The sequence below is a fragment of the Musa acuminata genome, chromosome BXJ2-7 (assembly GCF_036884655.1).
Source record: "Musa acuminata AAA Group cultivar baxijiao chromosome BXJ2-7, Cavendish_Baxijiao_AAA, whole genome shotgun sequence".
In the NCBI taxonomy this organism is placed as follows: domain Eukaryota; kingdom Viridiplantae; phylum Streptophyta; class Magnoliopsida; order Zingiberales; family Musaceae; genus Musa; species Musa acuminata.
The window spans coordinates 32,992,236-33,014,430 of record NC_088344.1 but is presented as its reverse complement, the minus strand read 5'-3'; the positions used below and the strand labels follow the sequence as shown (position 1 = coordinate 33,014,430).

Below are 22,195 nucleotides of genomic sequence, written 5' to 3'. Positions count from 1 at the left end.
GGTAATCCAAAGCCATAATTGTGGTGATTAACTATTTCTAAGTTGTGATTGTTTTAAAGGATTCAATGATGCTCCATTAAAGTATGTTTACATTTGAAGCATCAATCAGTGATATTATTGTATATTAAACCTTCAGTTGTATTCAATAAAAATAGATGCATGCCATGTTCCCTCATCCATTAGTCTGATGTGAGTTGAGGATTTATATTTGACCCTCAAAACAATGATTCAGGGTTGTGGATTTGCATTGAGTCCCATGTGAAATTATTTTGGCTGAACTGAAGGCCTGCATCATCTTGAAAGAGATACCATTGGCATGTTCTGTAGTCACATGAATCCTTTGTTTCTGTGGTCACAGTGATGATGATTTAAGATCCACACTCAACCTCATGGCTCCATGGATTTTGTTCTTTTCTACAGGAAATCCTGAGTCACACAGATCTATGTATTGGGTACCATGAAGTCATGGACTCATTTGCTCCATAGACAAACAGTGATTTCTCCTAGGAAGAAATCCCTTGAGTTGGTACTCATCCAACATTCTACAAACATTAAATGAAACTTCATCATGACAAATCTAAAACATGTATGTCTAAAAATTGAGGAGCAACACAATTGTTCTTGATGAAACCTCTGATGAAAAAATGGATTTCTTTGGATTGAAAAGATGGTGAAAAAGATAGAATTAAACCACTGACAATTAAATCTTCTCATGATTTCTAATTTTTTTTGTGTTTCTTTTACCTTGTTACTGAATCTTGAACCTTCTCTGCAGTAGAACAATTCTCAGAGCCTTAAATTATGACATGAATAGAATGATCCACACCCTGTCCTTGTCTCATTCATACAGTCTTGTAAACTACAAGATCTAAACAACAAGATGTTGATGCTGCGCACAAAAATGGATCCCACAACTATATGCGACTCAGCTTACTAAAACTCATTTGTAGTGCTCAAGATGCATCTGTTCTGGAACCAATCTCTCTCCGGAAGTGGCCTTCACGTTCTCTGCACACCTCTCCTCTTCCTTTTCAATGCAGAAAACACCCACCTTTCTTACATCCTTTCCTCTTCCACCAATTCAACTTCTCTCGATTAGTCTCTGTTTGTTCTTGCATTTGCCGTGCTGGCGCTTCTCGGCTGCTGACTTCCGTCTGTTCTGAGCCCAAATCTAGTCTAAGCTTTCGTATTTTATTGCTTATCACGCAGGAAATCTTTCAAGTTGCCAGTATTTTGTATCTCCGTTCTCTTATCCCTTCTTTTCTGGGTCTCTCATTTGCGTTTGTGAGAGAGTCTTCGTTTGTGTTCCTCGACATTAGTGGTTGGGTTGATACCTCGCCCTCTGTTTCTGTTCTGTTTTTTGTGTTCGTATTCTTTTTCTGGCTCTGTTGTCCATGAGCTGGGGGCGCCATGTCGTTGGTCACGGGAGCTCTCTCCAGCTCTAAGATGTTGGGTTTGGAGGACAGCGGAGAGATTGCTGAGAAAGGAGCGATCTTGATGGGGAAGGAGGGAGAAGAGGAGCAGAAGAGGGTAAACGGCCATGACAGTGAGGAAGCCGGAGAGGAGGAGAGGCTCAACAGGCAGATGAGCGAGATGTCTCTTTATGGAACTGAGGAGGAGGAGGAGGATGAAGAGGGGAAAGGTGCCAAAGGGATCGAGTTGGGTCCTCGGGTCAGCCTCAAGACCGAGATAGAGAAGGACAAGGTCTGCCTCCATTCTTCTTCCCCTGCTTTGCTTCCATCTGCTAACTCATCAGGCCTTCCTCTCTCGCTATGGCCGTGAAGTATGGGTTATTCTTACTGTCATCTTCTTGAATCGCTTTCGGGTGCAGGACGACGACAGCCTGAGGAGGTGGAAGGAGCAGCTTTTGGGAAGCGTCGATTTGAATTCTGTGGGAGGTAAGCACACTTCCTTTGCTTTTGTTTTATGGTGTTCCCTATAGTTGTTCCAAAGTGCCTCTTTTCTTACTCAAATTTAGTGCCTCTTCTTTTTCTCCAATCTTTCTATTTCTTGCAGAGGAATTGGTGGTTTGAGATCTTTCTCAAAATCAACTGTCTTTTGAGCTGTGCCTGTCTGTCACATTCTTTCTTCCACTACATATACCTTTAAGCTTCCATAAGATTCAGAAAATGATACATATTTTGATGACTGAGAATAAAATTATTTTTCTTGTTCTTTTTGGCATTCAAAGTTGTCTTTATATGTTGAGTTTCCTCTCTACTACTGAAGTTTTGAGATATGCAACCTGCATTGTTCCTTCTTTTTACTTTGGCTGGCATGGTGTTCCTTCATCTCAGTTTATCGATTTGTTCTTCCTAGAAAACTTGGAGCCAGAAGTTAAGATCCTGAGCCTTTCCATCCTTTCTCCCGGTCGACCTGACATTGTCCTGCCACTTCCTGTTGTCCCTAATTCCAAAGGTGTGTGGTTTACTCTGAAGGAAGGTAGCCATTACAGACTCAAATTCGCCTTTGCCGTCAGCAACAACATTGTCTCTGGCTTGAGATACACAAACACAGTTTGGAAGACTGGTGTTAAGGGTGAGCTTAATGTCTAACTACTGAACTCTTCTTGGAATTGAAATCTTGATTCTAAAAGCTTTCTCCAAACAATTTGGTATTGATGACTTCCATTTTCTAATACAGTGGAAAGAACAAAAGAAATGCTTGGTACCTTCAGTCCTCAGCCGGAGCCTTACACATATGAGACTCCAGAAGAGACAACCCCATCTGGTCTCTTTGCCAGAGGATCATATTCTGCAAGAACTAAGGTATCTGAGCCTTTTAGATCTTTGGTGTATTCTTCACTGTAGCAGAGCATTTTGATATAGTCTCAAATGGTTTTATGTGTTTTTTGAATGTAATTAGTTGCTAATTCTTGATCTATGATGGAAATGTAATGTTGGATATCAAAAAGTCATGTCAACTGGAAACAAAATGGTAGCCACTGGATCTCCACCTTTTCTTGAAAAAAGAGAAACAAAAGCCATGTCAGTGCCATTTTGGCAACTTCATTGATGCTCATGTCAACTATATGGGCACATCAGACCCATATAGGGGTGGTAGATCACCATGGAGGATGAACTGACAATAGATGCGCAAAGTGCCATAGCAAGGATTCAGAAAGAGTCTGAATACACACCACCAAGCTTACCGGTGGGTGTTTAACTGTATTTAGATGACCAATATATTGGATAAGTAGTAGAAATATTGAATTGTATGAAGTTTTATATCACTAGAAATCATCAGGACATGTTGGATCACTGCCGCGACAGACCGAATTGTTCTTCAAAAAATTTGTTGAAGTTTCAGAGAGAGGTGCTGACTCTTTTGTTAACCTGTTCAATTACCACACTCTTCTTCTAGAATTAGAAGTAATTCTAATTCTATTTTTTGTTTCTTTTAAGTAGAAACACTAAATTGTGTTGTAATCGTTGACATTCTGATCGAGTTGCTTAAGCTGAACACTGAGACTGCAGTTTGCTTACTAAGAACCGAACCTTCCTGTATCAGTTTGTCGATGATGATGGCAAGTGCTACTTGGAGATCAATTACAGCTTTGACATACGTAGGGAGTGGCCATCAACTGGATGAGAATGCTACTTGAGCAGCTCTGAACAAATCTCAGAAAATTACAGAAAGAAAAGGCTAAAAATAACTCATGAGGGAGAATTATCCATCAGTGTGCTTAGTGTACTCTTCTTTATCCTTGTCTTCTGTGATCTCTTGTTTCATTTCGAATGCCAATGTGCAATTCCATTGCATCTGAAGGAACCCATTCCATTGTTTCAACATCATTTCCTTTTTGTGAGATTCAATCATCTGTATATTATTATTAGTTAATTGGCTTCTTCAGTGTGTTGATACATGCTTGCCAGTTTTCTGTAGTGTTAGCCATGTTGGTTGGTTCTCATCAATTAAGTGCCTCTCTTTCATTTATTTTATGACGATGATGATGATGACGATGACGACGACGACGACAACAGTGTGGGTGTATATCATCGGGAGGCATCACTTATTTCATAGTGAAGATTTTGATATCTAAAGACTGAGAATTCATTCACCTCTCGTTTTCCTAATTAAGCTGCAATTTATTGCACCTCTTGTTGGAGGTTGTCATCTTATATATACCGGTGAAGGATTTCACAAAGCACCCAAATTTGGCCTATTTGCCAAAATATATGAATATTAAGTGTTAGAATTTAATAGAAATTGATTTCTATTTTAACTTTTTGGGATTAAGGATTACTTGGTCACAATCTTCATTATGATTTTGAAATAAATTTAAGCTTGAATCTTGTATTAGTCTCTCCCCTTTAGTTAATATACGCCATATATTTATAATTCTCTTTTCCTCTCTCACTTTACACGTCATCACTTCTTGAACATAATATTTTAACACTCCAATTAATTAGCACATCATTACACAAATGATAGATTTGAATTTCAACTCCATGTATAAATGTATGTTATTTAATGTAATAAAAAATAATTTTTTATATCTTTTGAAAAAAATAGTGCGCATGTATTCCCTCAACTCAATTAAGCGAAATAAGAGGTATAAATGTACAGTATTAATTTAAGAAAAAATAATTACATATCACCTCTTATAATTAGTTATCTTTAGTATTTAAATCTCTATATTTTTAAAAGTTATATTCGAATATTTATACTTATAAAATTAAAATATTTAATTTTATTTCTCCTTACCTCGTTGACTCTATTGATAGAAATATCACATGTGCTCAATAGTAAATTAAAATGAGATAAGGTCGACATGTGCTTAATAATAAACCCGATAATTTTTCAATCAATAGAGTTGATAGCATAGGAAAGAATGAGATTAAATTTTTTACTTCCATAAGTATAAGGATTTTAATATAAATTTAAAAAATATAACAATAGAAAAATTAAATATAACTAATTATAAGGGATAACTTTTAATTAAAAATCATTTATTAATTCAACAAGTCTATGTGGCATCTAAAAAAATTGAAGGATACTAAGCAATCGTGGGCCATCGGAAGAACTACACGTTGACGTGGCAACCTTTAACTTTGCAGTCACAGTAAAATGATATATTTGCACTCATCGTCCAATAGTTGCATTAAACTAAAGCAAATCCAATTAAAGCTTCTCTGACATCATGTGGCCTTCAGCTGTTATGTCTGACACCATCTGCCCAATCAGGTCTGAATTCAGACGCCCTGAGAATTATTCATGGAGTGAGAGGTGAGTCATATAGTAATTTAGGATTTCTCCGTTAGAACAGTGGAATTCTTTCTAGCGGAGAGTCGCCTATATATATATATATGGTTCCGCTGCCTAAAGCTCAGCGCTTACAACAAGTTATTAGAAAGATAAGGGGTGTAGATATGGTCATTAAGGAAGAGCGAGTCCTTCACATGGTTGGAGGAGATGGGGAAACCAGCTACGCTGCTAATTCCAGACTAAGTTAGTCTTCTCCCTCGAAGTAGTAGTATTAGTTGAATCTTCAGTTTACTACGGTGCTTTGTGTGCAGGAGAAAGCGATTTATCCCTTGATCGGCATCAAGGGAGGCACTTCGGACATTTGATCCCTTTATCCACACAATACTAACTTAAGTTTCGGAGGAGTCGAGTCGAAAAATCTCCCTTCCAACCTCGGCCTATATGCAAGAGCCCAATGATAAAGAAGTAAGCTACTCACCACAAATGAAGATCGCATTCGCGAGACGGTATCAAACTGACCCGATGCTCGCTTCCATGTTGACAATCTTGCACATTCGAGATTAGATTGAGTATTGGTTGAGATCAATTCGTGTATTCTAAATCGGTCGGAAATATTGGCAATCCGTAGGAATTAGATGAAGGGGTTGTCCGAGCTTCATCCTGCAACAAGCTTCCCTTACAAGCAACAAATTCAAGAACCGGCATGCATGCTTATATAAGTCGATGAGAGAAGAATGAGAAAAACCACTCGTTGCTGACAGAAGAATGAGCCAAACCACTTATTGAGATCGGGCCTCTCTCTATATTCTAAGGTCGGAATTCTCGACTTGAGCGGATGAGGGTTGTTGACCTCTCTACCTTAAAGTTGTGCCCCCCTTCCCTTCCCGGTTGTAGCGAGATCAGTTTTGAGAAGCTTGACGCCGTATGAACTTTACTTGATTTCATGCTCTTTTAGTTTGCTTACATTCTATGAGCTCATCGTAGTAAATCGACTAATAATCCACCCTGTCAAATCCGACTTAAATTGAATTAATTTATTGAACTGAATCGATTCATTTAAAATTTATATATTTTTAAAATTATTTAAAATTAGACACTGATTAATAAGTTTTGAACCGATTCGATTAAATAGATTTTCGATTCGGAGAGCATTATCTTAATCGAGCCAAACTATTTTTTCGATTTGATTCATTTTGACTCGAACCAATTTGAATAGGCATCTCTAAGATATAAAAAGGTCATTGAATATTAAAAATTTAAAGGAGAGAGGATATTTAATGAAGGTGGAGAATGCCTTTATATTGCATCATTTGTGATGTAGTCATGTTGGATATGATAGGCAATAATTGAGCGGTAATTAACTGTTGCACAACAGCTTAAAGATTAGTGTTATGATGTGGAGTTCTAAGAGATAGAGGGCAAAATTATTTAGCTGTTTCTCGAAACCTCAAGTTATTCCATGTGTTAGACATAAATCTTATTAGGATAAGATAAGATGTTAAATCATTATTGGTGTTGACATTGACGGATTACTCTATGTAAATTTGTCTATACAAAGAATATGAGGAACTCATCCAACTCAGCTTGGGACCTGTATCCTGTATCATCACTTCAAGTCTTACAACCATAGTTATTTATAATGGAGCTCTAGATAGGAGACTTTTACAAGTCATTCGAAATATCAAGGAGGAGTCTTACATAAATTTAAATATTTTGATGGACTAAGATTAAATTTTAGATTAGTGATTCAGGTAAAAGTATAGTCCTTAGGATTTATTCCTATTAATACATATTGAGTCTTTAAGGTTCTTGTAAGAAATAGAGGTAGAGGTAAGATACTTTTGAGTGTTCTTGAGAGTTTTACTCTAGTGAATTTATATAGGATTGAGAAAAAAGTTCTTTTTATTTATGTGAGAGAATATACGAAGGGTTTTTGGCTTGAATTTAGATTAACTCAAGGAAGAGTGATCCTTGTACTAATTTTTCGTATATATTGAAAAAAATAATTTTTTTCACAAATATAGGTAAGGAGTTATCTATCAATACAAAATCTTTTATCGACTTTCTAGTATATTGTTTTGATTGTTAATTTTAGAGATGTTTTTTTATTTTAATTTTTCTCTCTCATCTCAACAAATGATATTAGAGCTCGAAAGATTTAATAATCATATATGCAATAATGATTCAGTTGATTTTAAGCTTCTAAAATCAGTCCATTTTTTTCTCCCATCTAAGCTTCGAATTGTTTAAGCCGTTTGACAAACTTAATCTCATTAAATTTCTTAAGTTTAAGGAACATGGTCATTCTACTAAGATTTAGAATTAAACCTAAGGGAATAAAGCAAATGCATAATATTCATAAAATAAAATTTAAAAATCTTTATGGTTACAAATATTGATTTAATGAAATAGAAAAGTAAGTTGATTATATTTAAAATATTGGTTATGAAGTTCGGTTAAGAGAAATAGATGTCACAAATAATTATGATAATAATCTAACACAATATAAATATAATTGCAATTGTATCACAATTATCAAATATTATTTATTGAATTATAAGAGATAAAATGTATTAATAATTTATTGAATTACTATTCCTCAAATCTTCACACTGAGGAATAGTAAGACATCAATATGCTCATGTTGGGCTGACAGTCCATATTCAGCCCATAGCTTATCTCCTCTTAATCTAACCCTAATTTATATTAGGAGAGGTGTGGTAGCTGCGAAAATAGGCATAAATAGGGCAGCAAGAGAGATCTTACAACAACAAAAAGGAAGAGAAAAAGATAGAAATCAAAGGAGAAAGAAAGGGAAGAAAACAAGGACAACACAGAGAGACTGTTCTCAATCATCTAGCAGTGCTTTCATCTTAGGTTAGATCAGATCTATAGTAGATTCTTACTATGATTACTTGGAGAGAATTAGGGAGGATTTAGATATTGTGCACAGTGACGTAATCCTTGTATCCCAGTTATTCTCTTGTGATTGTTACTAGAGTTTTGGGCAAGAGATTGAGATTTTTATATTCATTATTATTATAGTGGATTATCTCTAGTTTGCCCCATGGTTTTTAGCCTTCACATTGGAGGGGTTTTCCACGTAGTGATTTAATTTTTTATTAGAACATGGAGGCCAGTAATATTTTTCGCATGATTAGTTTGATGGAAACAATTGGATGATATGAAAACCAAGAATGGAAGATCTCTTATATTGCAAAGATTTATATGAACCTTTGCAGGAGGATAGTGCAAAACCCACAACTATGATAGATGATGAGTGGAAGAGGTTAGATCGAAAAACAATTGGGTTTATTCGACAGTGGCTTGATGATAGTGTCTTTCACCATGTTTTTACTGAAATTTCTACATATTCTCTTTAGAAAAAGTTAGAAAGTCTCTATGAAAAAAAACAGCTGGTAACAAAGCTTTTTTTATCAGAAAACTTATGAACCTAAAATATAAAGAGGGTGATTCTATTGCTGAGAATTTGAATAAAATACAGAGTATCACTAACCAGTTCTCTTCTATGAAAATGTCTCTTGATGATGAGTTGCAGGCATTGTTACTTCTCAGTTCATTGTCAGAAAGCTGGGAGACACTGGTGGTTTCCCTTAGTAATTCTGCACCAGATTGTGTTGTCACCATGAGTTAAGTAACAAGCAGTTTGTTGAATGAGGAGTTGAGAAGAAAAAATTCAACGACATCTCAAAATGATTTATAGGCACTTATCTCATAGAACAAAGGAAGGTCAAAGTCTAGAAGCTGTTCACGCATAGGTAGAAGCAAGTCAAGATCAAGAAAAGATATTGTTTGCTATAACTGTGGTGAGAAAGGATATTACAAGAATCAATGTAATCAACCTAAAAAGAACAAGAAAAAGAGAAAAGAAGTGGAGTCTACAGAGTCAAAAGATAATATCATAGCTACAGAGTGGTGATTATTTGATTTTGTCTCCTTCTGATGATAGTTTTCTTGTATGTGTCAGGATCTTGAGTGGGTAATTGACACATATGCTTCTTATCTTGCTACACTACGGAGAGAGTTTTTTACTACTTACAGGTTTGAAAATTTTGGTGTTGTTAAGATGGGCAATTATGGCACGGCAGACATCAGTGGCATGGGTGATATCAATTTAAAGACCAACCTTGGTTGCAAGTTGGTACTTAAGGATGTGAGGCATGTGGTTGACTTGAGGCTGAATTTAATTTCAATTGGAAGGCTAGATGATGAAGACTATGATAACATATTTCATAGAGGGCAATGGAAACTCAGTAAGGGTTCTCTTATTGTGGCTAGTGGAAAGAAATGTCATACTTTGTACATGTTGTAAGCTAAAGCTTGTGGTGAGTAGTTAAATGCTATAGAGAAAGACTTTAGCATTGAGTTGTGGCATAGGCGACTGGGACACATGAGCGAGAAGGGGCTGCATGCTCTTTCCAAGAGAGAGATATTACCAGACCTCAAAGGTACACATTTGAACTCTTGTATTGATTGTTTGGCTAGTAAACAACATAGAGTTTCATTTGCTAGTCCTGTTTTGTCTAGAAAAATGCATACCTTAGACTGTGTTTATACAGATATATGTGGTCTTTTGAGGACAAAAACACCAAGTGAATCTGTTGATGTTCCTAGTATAAGTGGTGCACTTTATTTTGTCACTTTTATAGATGAATTTTCTAGGAAGGTTTGGGCCTATACTTTGAAGACCAAAGATCAGTTGATTAATGTCTTTAAAGAGTTTCATGCCAGGGTTGAAAGGGAGACAAAAAGACAATTGAAATGCATAAGATCAGATAATGGTGGTGAGTACACAGGATTGTTTAATGATTATTGCAGGTCACATGAGATCCAACATGAGATGACAGTTCCTAGTACACCTCAGTATAATGCAATTGCAGAGAGGATGAACTGTACCATCATGGAAAAGATCAGATATATGTTTTCACAGGCCAAGCTACCCAAAAGGTTTTGAGATGAGGCTTTGATAACTGCAGTTGATGTGATCAACTTTTCACCATTTACAATCCTAGATGGTGATGTTGCAGAGTATGTATGGTCAGGGAAAGATGTTTCCTACAAGCATTTGAGAGTGTTTGGTTGTCATGCATTTATATATGTTCTAGACAATGAGAGGTTAAAGCTGGATGGTAAGACTAAAGAATGTATTTTTCTTGGTTACTCACATGATCAGTTTGGTTACAGGCTTTGGGATCCAAAAAAGTAGAAGGTGTTTAGAAGCAGAGATGTAGTCTTCTTTAAAGATCAAACCTTGGAGGATTTGAAGAAGAAGGTACCAGCCAAGACTTCTGCAGAAGGGTTAGCAGATTGTGATGGGGGATGTTGAATCTCATATTTTGATGATGAAACCACTTGATATATGTTTATGATTTAATCTGCGTTTTAAGTGACACAGGATACTTCGATCAGGATGAGACAATTAAAGCAGAAAAATCATGTTGGGCCGGAGGAACATGTCAGAAGATTGGACGTCGGGCCGGTGGATCGATCGACGTATCGACATAAGGCTTCGGGCAGTGGATTCGAGCATCGGGCCAAGAAGAGCAGATATTGCGCTAAGGACATCGGAGTTGCGGAGACAATTGGCCAATTGGGCAATAGGCCGCAAGAGAGGACGATGCGCCGAAGAATCGGACGAAACGTCGAGAGACCAATGACATGCCGGACAACATGATTAATGCTTAGTATTAATTGTCTCGATCGAAGTTTTATTTTACGTGTGCAGGATTAACTACGATGAAAGTAAGACATGTAGTAGGAGTTGCACCAGAGTCAAGATTATGATCACGTTGGGAGTTCGAGAGTTCGACGAAATTCCGTATGGTCGTTGGAGGTTCTGCGCTAACAAATCCGAGAAGTCTAGGAGCTTGCCAAAGAAGCTTGTTGGAACTCGCCAAGTGGATCGTCGCAAGTCTAGGAGTTTGTCGGAAGTCTGCAGGAGCATCACCGAAGATTCGTCGGATGTTCGCCAGAAGATCGTTGGAAGCTTACCGGAAGAAGCGATTGATGCACCAGAGCAAGTTACAGTAAATGTCTTAAGAAATATCGTAGTTAGCACGATGATTAAGTTAGAAATGGGAGGTGATCCCATTAACTTAATCTTGGGGCAATTAGGCCCTTGACAGACCCAAATTGGACCGAATGGATCAGCCCATTCGGACCTAGATTTCTTGGCCGGCGGTGGCACCGCTTGGCTCGGCGGTGGCATTGCCCAGGGTTCGGTCTCCGAGCTCTGCCAAGAGGTGCAACCACCCCTGACAAGAGGTGGCACCGCCTGAGCTCAATCTTCGAGCTCTGCCAGGCGGTTGAACCACCCCAGTCAGGCGGTGGCACCGCCTGAGCTCAGTCTCCAAGCTCTGCCAAGAGGTGCAACTGCCCCTGACAAGAGGTGGCACCACCCAGAGGCTCAATCTTCGAGCTTTGCCAGACGGTGCAACCGCCAAACCCCGGAATTCCGGGAAATGATAGTTTTGAGCTCGGAATTCAAACTAGATTGGGGCCTATAAATACCCCACCATTTCAGCAATGAAAGGGCACCCAAAAAGGCACCGAAATCCTGATCTTACTTTGTGATTTTTAGAGCTCAAAAGTGTTGTATAAGTTAAAAGTTCTCCTTTCTCTTTTCTTCCAAGTTTTGATCTGTCAAGAGAGGAAAGAAAATTCTATAAGGGTTGTCTCCTAAGCCCATCAAAAGGAGTGAAACTGTAAAAGGGTGGTTGGCCTTCGCCTATTGAAGGAAGGCCTCTAGTGGACGTCGATGACCTCGTCGGTGAAGGAAGCCAAAAGTGGATGTAGGTTAAGATTGACCGAACCACTATAAATCTCGGTTTGCATTTACTTTGAGCATCTTCTCTTTACTGCAAACCTCCTCAGTAGCTTACTGTCTTCTGCTCATTTACGAATGTGTTCATAGTTAAGTATTTTCCGAATCGACGTTAAGACGGAAATCAGTTTTATCATACGAACATCATTTTTCGGTTTGCACTTAAATTCTGATTTCCATCATAATTGTAAATTGCCTTCATATCTTTGCTTTAACTGCATCTCGCTTGATCACAAGTTAAAGTGATTTACGAATCGGCTTTCTTATCGAAATCGCTTTTATCGTACAAACGCAGTTTTAATCGTCGAAAGTTTTCCGCTGCACTAATTCACCCCCCCCTCTTAGTGCTCTTGATCCTAACAATTGGTATCAGAGCTCAGTTTTTCTCATTTCGGATTTATACCCGAGAGAAATGGCTCTTCATGGCTTTCAAGAGGGCTTTTCGGTTGTTCGTCCACCGTTGTTTAACGGATTGGACTACACTTATTGGAAAACTCGAATAAGAGTTTTCTTGATTTCTATGAATTTGGATTTATAGAATATTGTTGAAAACAGTTTTCAACTTCCCTCTAAACCGATGAACGAATGGTTGGATTTGGAAAAGAAGTATTTTTCTTTAAATGCAAAGGCTATGAATGCCTTATTTTGTGCTTTGGACAAAAATGAGTTCAATCAGATTTCTACGTTCGAAGCGGCTTTTGATATTTGGTGAACACTTGAAATCACGCACGAGGGAACTAGTAGAGTTAAAGACTCGAAAGTTAACATTTTATTGCATAATTTTGAGCTTTTTCGAATACAACCAAGCGAGACTATAGGCGACATGTATACCCATTTTACGGATGTCGTCAATAGTCTAAAAGCACTTAGTAAAAGTTTTTCGGATTTTGAACTTGTGAACAAGATTTTGTGTTCTCTTTCTAAGAAGTGGGATTCAAAAGTAACGGCTTTACAAGAAACAAAAGATTTAAATATTTTTCACTTGAAGAACTAATTGGTTCATTGATCACATATGAAATGACGTGCAATGCACGTGAAGAACTTGAGAACGACCTTCCAAAGAACAGGAAGGATTTGAGACATAGAATATTTGAAGACCACTCGAGCATAAGCTCAAGTGATGGTGAACTTAAACTACAAATGAAACAAAAATTAAAAAGTAAAAAGAACGGAACTACTTGCTTTGAACATAAGAAGAAGAATAAAAATTGGGATGAATCGAACTCCTCTGAAGACGAGAAGAAAATCAAGAAAAGTGAGGTGACACACTACGCCTTAACTGCTTACAATGATGAGGTAATCGAAATCCCCTTAATCTATTTTGAAATAACATGATGCTTTTCATTATGCATTTTTGAATTAATTTTCTTGAAAATTAAATGTTAAAAAATAAAAATGCTCTATGTTTAATGCAATAATGCTTGATGTTTTAAAGACATAATAATATAAGATAGAATGAAGATATCAAACGACTTTGTGTCTTGCTTATGATTTTATGCGTGAGGATTTGAAGTGATGATTTGAAGGTTAACATTTTAAAATTATGCTTGATGATTTATAATTGAAAGTTTCAGTTTTAAATGATAATGCTTGTTTTCATTTGGAATAAATGAAAAAGGTATGCTACTATGAATTGAATCAAATAAATTGAAACAGCTAAAAAGTAGAACAGTTTCTCCTTGAAGAATTTATTTTTTTTACTTTATCGAGTTTTCAAAAAGGGAGACTAATGAATCTATTTATGTCTTTTTTATGAATCTCTTGAAAACGATTTTGATTTAATGTTTGGTATCATGAATCCTTTATTATCACACATGAAAATAATGATGAATATTTTGAAAATTATTTGTATCATGATAGATGATTTTACATTTTGTGCATGACGAGTCATAATGATAATTGATATAATGATAATGATTTGGAATCATGCAAATAATGATGAGTTTATATATTTTGAATATATATATATATATATATATATATAATGATTTGGTATGATGCATGCAATACTTGTGCTTTTTAATTATGATGTGATGTATTGCATATGATGTGAATCATGATTTAAAATACTATGAGTTGTTGCTAAAATGATGTATTATAAATGTTGATTTAATGTAATGAATGCTCTAAATGATGAATGTTTGGTATCATGATCAGAATGTTGATAAATAGTTAAAAATTGAAGTATCGTGTATGATATATTCATAATGTTGATTGATTTATTCGGTATCATGTATTATTGAAATATAAGGTTTTTGAAATTGTGCATGTTCGAATTTGAAAATATAATGATGCACAAATAAGATTGAAACTTACTTTTGTCATGATTTAGAAATTGATGTAAAGGGTCTTCCCTTCTTTTTGCCAATGACAAAAGGGGAGAAAGAGTTGCTAATGTGCATATCTCAAAGGGAAAGATGCTAGCTTGCACAATTCAAGAAGAAAGCAAAAATTGCACTTCTCAAAAGAGAAGAAATTGCTCTCTTGAATATCACCAAGAATTACTAGCTTGAAATCTCAAGAAAATGCAAAATGTGCTATCTTGCCTATCTCAACATGCTAAACATGCTAAACTTGCACTTTGCAATGAAAGCAAAATTGTGAGCTCAAACATTGCAAAGAAAGCAAAATTTGCTAGCTTGCAACTTGCATAATCCAGGAAGCAAGAGTTGCTTTCTTGAACATCTCAAAATTGCTAGCTTGCGTGTCTTAAAATGTTAAAAAATTTTGCTAGCTTGTATATTGTAAACTTGCTATCGTACTACCATGATGATGAGCATGTCTTATTTTCATGATTGTATTTGAAAAACTATGGCAAAAATATGTCCGAATGATTGAACTTGTTAAAATTATTTTTCGGACTTTCCTGATTGAATGATCAAATCACTTGATTGCCATGATGATTTTACACAATTACTTGCCATGATTACATGTTGGAAATTATGTGCTTGAATACAAAAATTTCCATGATAATAAGCATGTTTTATCTTCATGATTGTGTTTGAAAATATATAACAAAACCTTGTCCGAATGCAAGAAAGTGTCAAATTTCATTTTCGGATTTTCTTGATCCTAACAATCGGATTTTCTCGATACATTATTCTCTTCCGAACTTAACAAGCATATGTCATATCAAGTTTAATTCACATCATTGATTTTTGACATATGAAATACATCTCTCATACACTTATCATGTGAAAAATATTTTTTGAAGAAATGGATTTGATGAAATGATTACTGCTTGTAAATTCCTTTTTGAAATATGAATGATAGTGTTTTTACTTGCAAGGATTTGTTTCACATACATATCTTGATCATTGTAAAAATGAAGCATGATTTATTCTCTCATCGATTTTAACTTCATTCGAAGTAAACTCACAAATAGCTGGTATCACAAATAGCCTTCCTCCTTCATGCAAAAAGATAATAACAAATAAAAAGGAAGAAGTATTCAAAGCTATCTCCATGTCATGTTTTCCTTGAGATGTTTGCATAATTGGTATCCTATCACTCACTATTGGAAAATGACATGAACCTAGTTATGGCATGAATAATTACCACACTTATACTCAAAATTTGCTTATATCGTTCTCCTTTTTGTTGATAACAAAGGGGGAGAAATATATGAATTGATGCTATAAGTGTCATATCATGTTAAGATATCAAAAGCTTACATCGCAATTTTACATGTTGATATCTTACCATTTGATGATAGCAAACTTGCATGATGGTAAAAATAGATATTATGTTTTTCATGCAATGAGTTAAACTTATATCACAAACACTTGATTGTGGTACATCTCCTTTTTGTTGATGACAAAGGGGGAGAAGTATGTTGATGACATGACATGTTATGCATAAGTTTATGATGACATGTTGCTTGGATTTTTGAATCCAAGAGTTTCTATCAATATGACATATTAATAGGGGGAGTTTGTTTAAACTCCGGGAGTTAAGGTTAACTCCGTCATCAAGTGGTTGTCATCATCAAAAAGGGGGAGATTGTTGAATCCCGTATTTTGATAATGAAACCACTTGATATATGTTTATGATTTAATCTATGTTTTAAGTGACACAGGATACTTCGATCAGGATGAGACAATTAAAGCAGGAAAATCATGTTGGGCCAAAGGAACATGTTAGAAGATTGGACGTCGGGCCGGTGGATCGATCGACATATCGACAGAAGACTTCGGCACATGGATTCGGGCATCGGGCCAAGAAGAGCGGATATTGCACCAAGGACATCGGAGTTGCGGAGACAACTGACCGATTGGGCAATAGGCTGCAAGAGAGGACGATGTGCCGAAGAATCAAACGAAGCATCGAGAGACCAATGACATGCCGGACAATGTGATTAATGCTTAGTATTAATTATCTCGATCGAAGTTTTGTTTTATGTGTGCAGGATTAACTACGATAAAAGTAAGACATGCAGCAGGAGTTGCACCGGAGTCAAGACATCGCCGAAGATTCATCGGATGTTCGCCGGAAGAAGTGATTGACGCACCGGAGCAAGTTGCAGTAAATGTCTTAAGAAATATCGTAGTTAGCACGATGATTAAGTTAGAAATGGGAGGTGATCCCATTAACTTAATCTTGTGGCAATTAGGCCCTTGACAGACCCAAATTGGGCCGAATGGATCAGCCCATTCGAACCTAGATTTCTTGGCCGCTTGACAATAGGTGGCACCTCCTGAGCTCAGTCTTCGAGCTCTGCCAGGCGGTTGAACCGCCCCAGTCAGGCAGTGGCACCGCTTGAGCTCGATCTCCGAGCTATGCCAGGAGGTGCAACCGCCCCTGACAAGAGGTGGCACCACCCAGAGTGAAACTGTAAAAGGGTTATTATGACTCGAGCCTGATGGGTTAACTAGCCTATCAACTTCGTTTGGTCTAAACCACTGACCAAAATGCTTAAGCTGAAGTTGATAGTAGTACACTTATCAGACCCTTATAAGCTAATCTAAATCTTACCCACTTTCGATGTGGGACTAATCAAGGATGTTACAATCACCCCCACTCAAAGGCTTGACATTCTCGTCAAGCCCCAACATAACCCAGATCAGACCCTAGCATAGTGCATGTGAGGCGTAGCCCAGTGGTGGCTCCACGCCGTGACGAGTCCTCTGACTCCGTCTACGGGTAGCCCTTTCCTACTCGAGCTCCCTCACCATGCCCAAATGCTAGGTCGGCTCTGATACCAAATATTATGACTCGAGCCTGATGGGCTAACTAGCCTATCAACTTCGTTTGGTCTAAACTTGTAATCACATCAAATATTTAAGTTAGGAATTGATTTTCTTTCCTTACTTGTTATTATAATTTAAGGAAATCCTAATCTACTTCCTTGGTTGTTGATATGAATTAAGGAAATAACTAGTAAGTATTCTAAATATGATGATATCATATTTGGTAGTATATTAAATGAAAATAATTTATAAATATGAAAATTAAAATTTATTTCCCTTAATAGAGGCTCGCCTCCTCCTATTTAAAGGGGAGGGATCTCTCTCCTTCATTCCTCACCTAGTCGAGCCTGGCAGCGGGAGGAACGAGGAGTTATACCCTATTGACAAGAGAACGAGGAGTTACACCCTGTTGACAAGAGAACGAGGAGTTACACCCTGTTGACAAGAGGTAGGTTTCCCTACATTTCTTAAATTTAAAAGTTTTAGCTTTTCTTTTGATTCTTTAAATGTTGAAAGTTTTATAATTTGAAAAATATGTATCAATTCTTTAAATGTCAAAATTTTTACATTAAAGTAATTAGTTAAAGTTTTCATAATATTCTTTGACCCTTAAGGTTTTTATTGTAGAGTTAAATATGTTAAAAATGTATTTGTTTTATATGATATTTCCTGTATTACAGTTTATCTTTAATCTTATCTGGATTAAAATCTTGTTAGATTAGAATATGTTATCTAAAATCCTTTTTTGATATTCTTTGATTTAAAATTTAAAATATATTATTCTGAATGATTTAAAATATGACTAGAATATGTTAAAATTTTATATGTGTTGAAAACATGATTTTTTTTATTTGAATTTAGAATACTATTTTCTTGTATTAAAACTTATCTCCTAGTCCCTCTTTTAATGTCTTATGATTTCTAGTCAAATTTAGAACGTTATTTTCTTGTATTAAAGCTTTTCCCCTCATCTATCTTTTAATACATTATTATGTTTTTATTTATATTGTTAATGGGTATATGCTATGATATGAAATTGGACATTAATTGGAATGAAATTGCTCACAGGCTAGGCCCAACCCACGGGTCAGGCCTTGGCCCGTAGGCTACCCCAGCCCAACCATTATGAGCGGTCACATGCGACGCACATGACTAGTCCATGGGCCAGGGCTGGGCCAGTTTTGTGTAATGCATGCTCAATCATATATAATGCACATGACTAGTAGATGGACTGGCTCAATTTAGCCCAATATTATTGTTGAACTTGAGCCCAAATATTGATTGAACTAAACTAGACTTGATTAGTCTAGAACAATTCAGGGTGATTCCGAATTGATTGACTTATTCAAGTTAGTTTAACCTAAATTGAACTTAATCTAGTCTAAATTATACTAGTCTAGGATGGTTCCAGACCAGTTAAATAAGGATTAGAGATCAGTTCAGTTAGGCTCTAGTAAATCGAGTTCAATTGAATCGATTAAACTAGAGTTCAAGTCAATTGAGGACTAATTTATATTATTTGATATTGATGATTTTTGAAAAAGACATTTTAAATATGTTATTTCATCCCCTCAGTGGAGTGACTGGAGTCAAATGTTATCTCATGTTTTGGGTCATGAATTTACCACTCAAGAATACAAGTCTCACGGGATGATTAGCATATCAACCTTATTCATATAATAATATCATGAGCCAATCTATTTTAATAAAATATTCTTTTTAATTGTCTCATGAAAGCTACTACGAAGTACAAACATTAATTTCATTTTGGTGAACTTAAACATCATGCTTTGCCGGTCCAAAGGTTCACCACCGTTAAACTCTGTAATGAGGTACATGCCTATAGGAAGAGAATTATCAAGAACTTAATTTGTAGTATGGACATGACCAGTTTGAGATTATATTATTTTCCTGCAAAGAGTAGGTAGGGCGATTCCCTTCGGGGATTAGCGGGCCGTCAGACGTGACGACTGGACGGTTCCTCCATCCGCTGTTGGGAGGAACGTGTCCCCACTTTGGCGGGTGTGGGACACCACTCCATCCACTGTGGGGAGTGCGATATAAGTTTGCCTCCATCCGCTGTCGGGAGAACACAAACTCATCCCGTAGGATAAAGCCTCTCCATCCGCTGTTGGGGGAGTGCTACTTCGGGTATTTGATATACGCCAATGGGATGATTGATTGAATTTTGATCATGTATACATTTTGAGTTGACTTTTGGGGTTCCTACTCAGCGTTGCTGAATTTTCTTTATTTTTGATTTTCAGAGCAACCTCCCTCTAGTACTAAATCAGATTCCAATGGAGAGAGGACCTTCCTCTACCGCTAGGTAGAGCCACTTGGATGATTCTTGAAGTTAACATCATTATATTTACTTTTCTATTTATGATTTGATGAATAAATGGATTATAATAAATGAATTGTAATAAATGTTTATAAATGATGAATAAAGTGATGTTCATCTATTTGGCCTAAATATGTGGGAAGATATATAAAAAAAAAATCCAGGATGTGACATCTTTTTATGGTATCAGAGCATGGTCTAGGGCCTGTAGGTGTATTAGGTCCCTTGATTGACTCTAACCGATGATTGTCTTTAATATATTATAGGAGTAATGGAGCCAATTCCAGAGATTAGTGGTCCTGTCACTCGGGGTGCTCATGGTCGCAATGCTATTGGTCTACGCACTCGGAGAGGTGTTCAAACAAATAATAACTTGGAAGCTCCATGCATCGTAGAGCAAACCCAGTCCTCCCGTACACCTGTCACTAATTATGGGCCAGCTTCTCCGACTTCGCAGAATGCCCCTCATGCCCCAGCACCCGTCAATGCTCAAGATGACGTACACGAAGTCCTCAATGCTATTAGAGGATACTTTGAGCGTCAGGAGGAATGAGATGAAATTCCAGGGGGTAGGAATAATACTTTAGATCACTTTAAGAGATTGGGACCACCAATTTTTTAGGGCAAGCCAGACCCAATCTTTGCTGAACATTGGATTCGTCAAGTGGAAAAGACATTCGAAGCTATCGAATGTAGGGAAAATCAGAAAGTGCCTTTCGCTTCTTTCATTTTGGAAGGGAAGGCAAACACTTGGTGGACCTCAAAAAGGAGGATGTTAGAGGCTGGAGGTAATATGGTAACTTGGGAGCAGTTTAAAGATGCATTTTATGAGCAGTTCTTTCCTGATTCAGTTCGCTTTGAGAAACAACAAGAGTTCCTTAGCATCCACCAAGGAAATAGAACTGTAATGGAATATGATCATCATTTCACTGAGTTGGCTCAGTTCTCTCCACATATTGCTTTTAATGAAAGTCAAAGAGCTCGTCATTTTGAGAGGGGACTTCGATCATCAATTAGAAAGTCTGTTGCAGTACTGATTTTACCAACATATGCTGAAGTGTTAAATCAAGCTTTGGTGGTAGAGAAATTGGATAATGAATTACAACAAGCAAAGGATCGAAAGCGACCTTTTAGTGCTGCACCATTTACGTATGGGGGATCACATTCTGGACCCTCAAAGAAAGGAAAAGGCAAATAGTTCGGGCATCAACAAGCAGGAGCTCCTAGCAATCAAGTTGTTATAAGATGTTATTTCTATGGGTAGACAGATCATGTTTCCACCTCATGCCCCATGGGACAACGCGTATGTTTTTATTGTCAACAACCCGGGCACATGTCGAAGGATTGCCCACGGAAGCAACATCAACGTCGAGCTCCACCCCAAACAACTGGACAACAATAGCTACGACCGAGAGAGGAAGGACAGGCAAGAGTCTACGTACTGACTCACCAAGATGCTGAAGCCTCGGGATCTATTATTAAAGGTATCATCACACTCTGTGGTATGCCAGTATCTGTGCTTATTGATTCTGGTTCTACGCATTCTTTTATATCACCTTGTTTTGCTATGAAACTGCATAAGAATCGTGAGACAATGAATAATGCATTAATTGTAGTAACACCGGTTGGAAACTTTTTGATAGTTGATCAGATATATAGAAACTGTGTTATTACTATTGAAAGTCACGATTTGCCAGTAGATCTTATTCTACTAGAATTTCAAGATTTCGACGCTATCTTGGGTATGGACTGGCTTTCCGCATACCATGCAAGTGTCGATTATTTTCGGAAGACTGTTACTTTCTCACCTCTAGATCAACCACCTTTCAAGTTCATTGGGATTCAAGAAAAGTTCCCTTCTATTATTTCAGCCTTGAGTGCTACCCAACTATTACTGAAGGGATGTCAGGGATACTTGGCCTTTATTTCTGGAGAAGAATCTAAGAATCCAGTATTAAAGGACATCCCCATTGTACGGGATTTTCCAGATGTTTTTCCTAAAGATCTACTTGCACTGCCACCAAATAGACAGATTAAATTTACAATTGATCTTCTACCTGGTACTGCACCTATTTCTAAACCTCCATATAGAATGGCACCAATTGAGTTGGAGGAGTTAAAGAAACAGATCCAAGAGCTTTTGGACAAGGGTTTTATTCGACCTAGTGTATCACCTTGGGGTGCCCCTGTCCTATTTGTGAAGAAGAAAGATGGATCTATGCGACTATGCATCGATTATAGACAACTCAACCAAGTGACCATAAAGAATAAATATCCTCTTCCTCGAATAGATGACCTGTTCGATCAACTTCAAGGTACTCAGGTATACTCAAAGATTGATTTGAGATCCGGGTATCATCAACTAAAGATAAGGGAAGGAGACATACAGAAAACTGCCTTTAGAACAAGATATGGTCATTATGAATTCTTAGTAATGTCTTTTGGACTCACAAATGCACCAGCTGCCTTCATGGATCTCATGAATAGAGTGTTCCACCCTTATCTCGATAAATTTGTAATTGTGTTTATTGATGATATCTTGATCTACTCCAAAAGCATAGCAGAGCATGAACACCATCTTAAGACAGTTCTGGAAGTCCTGAGGCGAGA

General features: G+C 37.0%; 1 protein-coding gene across 1 annotated transcript; it reads left to right on the top strand.

The window, feature by feature from the left end:
* Positions 1 to 48: 48 nt before the first annotated feature.
* On the top strand, positions 49 to 3,865 carry LOC103992374 (rho GDP-dissociation inhibitor 1). Its single transcript, XM_009412046.3, has 5 exons — positions 49 to 1,704; positions 1,832 to 1,898; positions 2,320 to 2,538; positions 2,644 to 2,768; positions 3,511 to 3,865. Exons 1-5 carry the CDS (start codon positions 1,411 to 1,413, stop codon positions 3,589 to 3,591), a joined length of 786 nt encoding a protein of 261 aa, XP_009410321.2. The 5' UTR covers positions 49 to 1,410; the 3' UTR covers positions 3,592 to 3,865.
* The last annotated feature ends 18,330 nt before the right edge of the window (positions 3,866 to 22,195 follow it).